We start from the raw sequence: 2,630 nt of genomic DNA on the forward strand, positions 1-2,630 counted from the left end.
ATAAAATAGACATTACATTTTCATATTCCATCCATCATTATGCCCTCATTTGGCTGATCAAATCTATTGTCCTAAAGTCCATTTAATGCATGTTACAGTTCTAAGGTAGACTCTCCATACGGCACACACAGACATTCCAATCCCTAACACTAAAGGAAAAAAGGATTAGTCTGCTGCCTTAACATCTACGATGGGCGTAAAGGTGTCATAAACCCCCCTCCGTACCTCTCCCACTCTGCGGGAGGTAGAGATATCTCTGTAGAGCTGATCCTCCAGGCCAGTCATGACACTATTGATACCCTTTACTAGGTGGTAGAGATATCTCTGTAGATGATCCTCCGCAGGCCAGTCATGACACTATTGATATCCTTTACTAGTTCCGCTGTACTACTGTTGATACTATTGATCCCCTGATGTTTACTAGGTGGTAGAGATATCTCTGTAGAGCTGATCCTCACAGGCCAGTCATGACACTATTGATACTTTTACTAGGTGGTAGAATATCTTCTGTAGAGCTGATCCTCACAGGCCAGTCATGCCACTATTGATCCCTTTACTAGGTGTGTAGAGATATCTCTGTAGAGTTGATCCTCGCAGGCCAGTCATGACACTATTGATACCTTTACTAGTTCCGCTGTACTACTGTTGATACTATTGATCCCCTGATGTTGTTTACAGCCAATCATCTTTTAATAAATTGCTTCCAATGTTTTCACTGAAGACCCAACGTCAGTCTAGAATGCCTATTTATTTTTCTTCCTTTACTACTGTTACTATAGTCTTTAGCTTACTACGGGAAAGTTGTATTCAGTGCCAAGATGTTTCCTCATTTCAGTTGAATCCAATGTTATCAATGTGAATTTAGAATGAAATACTGAAACAATGTTTTCCTTTTGTTGTTCTTCTCCTGGCCAGAAAAACCCCATGACTCTGTCCAAGCAGCCTAACAACACCTGTTCAGCCGGGGTCAACTACACTCCCAACCTGACTAAGGACAACGCCGTCTCCACCATCTCCAACAGCGCAGACATCCAGCTGAAACTGGCTGAGGTCAAGAACCCCGACCCCAAAAAGACTTACAACAGCGTCAGCAAGATCGACAAGATGTCCCGTATAGTGTTTCCTGTTCTGTTTGGGACATTCAACCTGGTTTACTGGGCTACGTACCTCAACAGGGAACCAGTGATCAAAGGAGCTGTGAACCCCTATACATAGAAGGAGAAGGCCAGGGAAGTGGTCTTAAAGGTCCCCTGTTACCTATGGAGTGCATTACGTTTGATCAGAGCACATAAGGTTAAGGTTTAGAGTTAAGGTTAGGGTTAAGGTTAGGGTTTGAGTTAGGGTTAAGGTCAGGGTTAGGGTTAGGGTTAAGGTTAGGGTTAAGAGTTAAGGTTAAGGTTAGGGTTAAGGTTAGGGTTAAGGWTAGGGTTAGGGTTAAGGTTAGGGTTAGGGGCTCTGGTTACAAGTAGGGCATTTTATTATATATAGGGAATAGGGTGCCATTTGTGGCATTGAGGCTCCTGTCTCACCTCACCCACCCCCACTACACTATACACTAACACTATACCACTACACTACTACCACTACACTATACCACTACACTATACCACATACACTATACCACTACACTACACCACTACACTATAACCAACTACAACTACACCACTACACTACACCATCTACAACACCACTACACTATACCACTACACTATACCACTACACTATACCACTACATCTATACCACTACACATATACCAACATACCACTAACCACTACACTAACACCACTACACTATACCACTACACTATACCACTAACACTATACCACTACACAATACACCACTACACTATACCACTTACACTATACCACTACACTATACCACTACACTATACCACTACACTATACCACTATACCACTACACTATACCACTACACTACCCCACTACCACTATAACCACTACACTTACCACTACAACTACAACCATACACTAACACTACACTATACCACTACACTAACCCCACTACACTATACCACTACACTATACCACTACAACTACACCACTACACTACACCACTACATAACCACTACACTACACCACTACACTAACCACTACACTATACCACTACACATATACCAACTACACTACACCACTACACTATACCCACTACACATAATACCACTACACTATACCACTACACTATACCCACTAACACTATACCACTACACTTACCACACACTACACGATATAACCACTTACACTATACCACTTACACTATACCACTACACATACCACTACCACTACTACCACAAATACACTATACTACACTACACTCCTATACCACTACACTATACGCACTACACTCAGCTACACTACACTATAACCACTACACTAACAACCCACTACACTATACCACTACACTATACCACTACACTACACCACTACACTATACCACTACACTATACCACTACACTATACCACTACACTACACCACTACACTATACCACTACAGACATACTGTTGCATAAACTGGACCCACATACTGCTATCCTATCAAACACAATGCCAAGCAATTCATCCCTTGTTCTAATCATCATGGTTTACTAGGAGAGATTCTCTTAATCCCTTATTC

General features: G+C 41.9%; 1 protein-coding gene across 1 annotated transcript in view; it reads left to right on the top strand.

Moving 5' to 3' along the window:
• Positions 1 to 1,939, top strand: part of LOC112078167 (gamma-aminobutyric acid receptor subunit alpha-5-like) — a gene marked incomplete at its 5' end in the record, with an annotated part of 13,681 nt that extends 11,742 nt beyond the window's left edge. Inside the window, one exon of the mRNA XM_070441966.1 lies at positions 916 to 1,939. Coding sequence (XP_070298067.1) covers positions 916 to 1,215 — 300 coding nt within the window. The remainder of the gene's footprint in view (positions 1 to 915) is intronic.
• Between the last annotated feature and the right edge of the window lie 691 nt (positions 1,940 to 2,630).

Source organism: Salvelinus sp. IW2-2015, unplaced genomic scaffold (assembly GCF_002910315.2).
Source record: "Salvelinus sp. IW2-2015 unplaced genomic scaffold, ASM291031v2 Un_scaffold5343, whole genome shotgun sequence".
In the NCBI taxonomy this organism is placed as follows: domain Eukaryota; kingdom Metazoa; phylum Chordata; class Actinopteri; order Salmoniformes; family Salmonidae; genus Salvelinus; species Salvelinus sp. IW2-2015.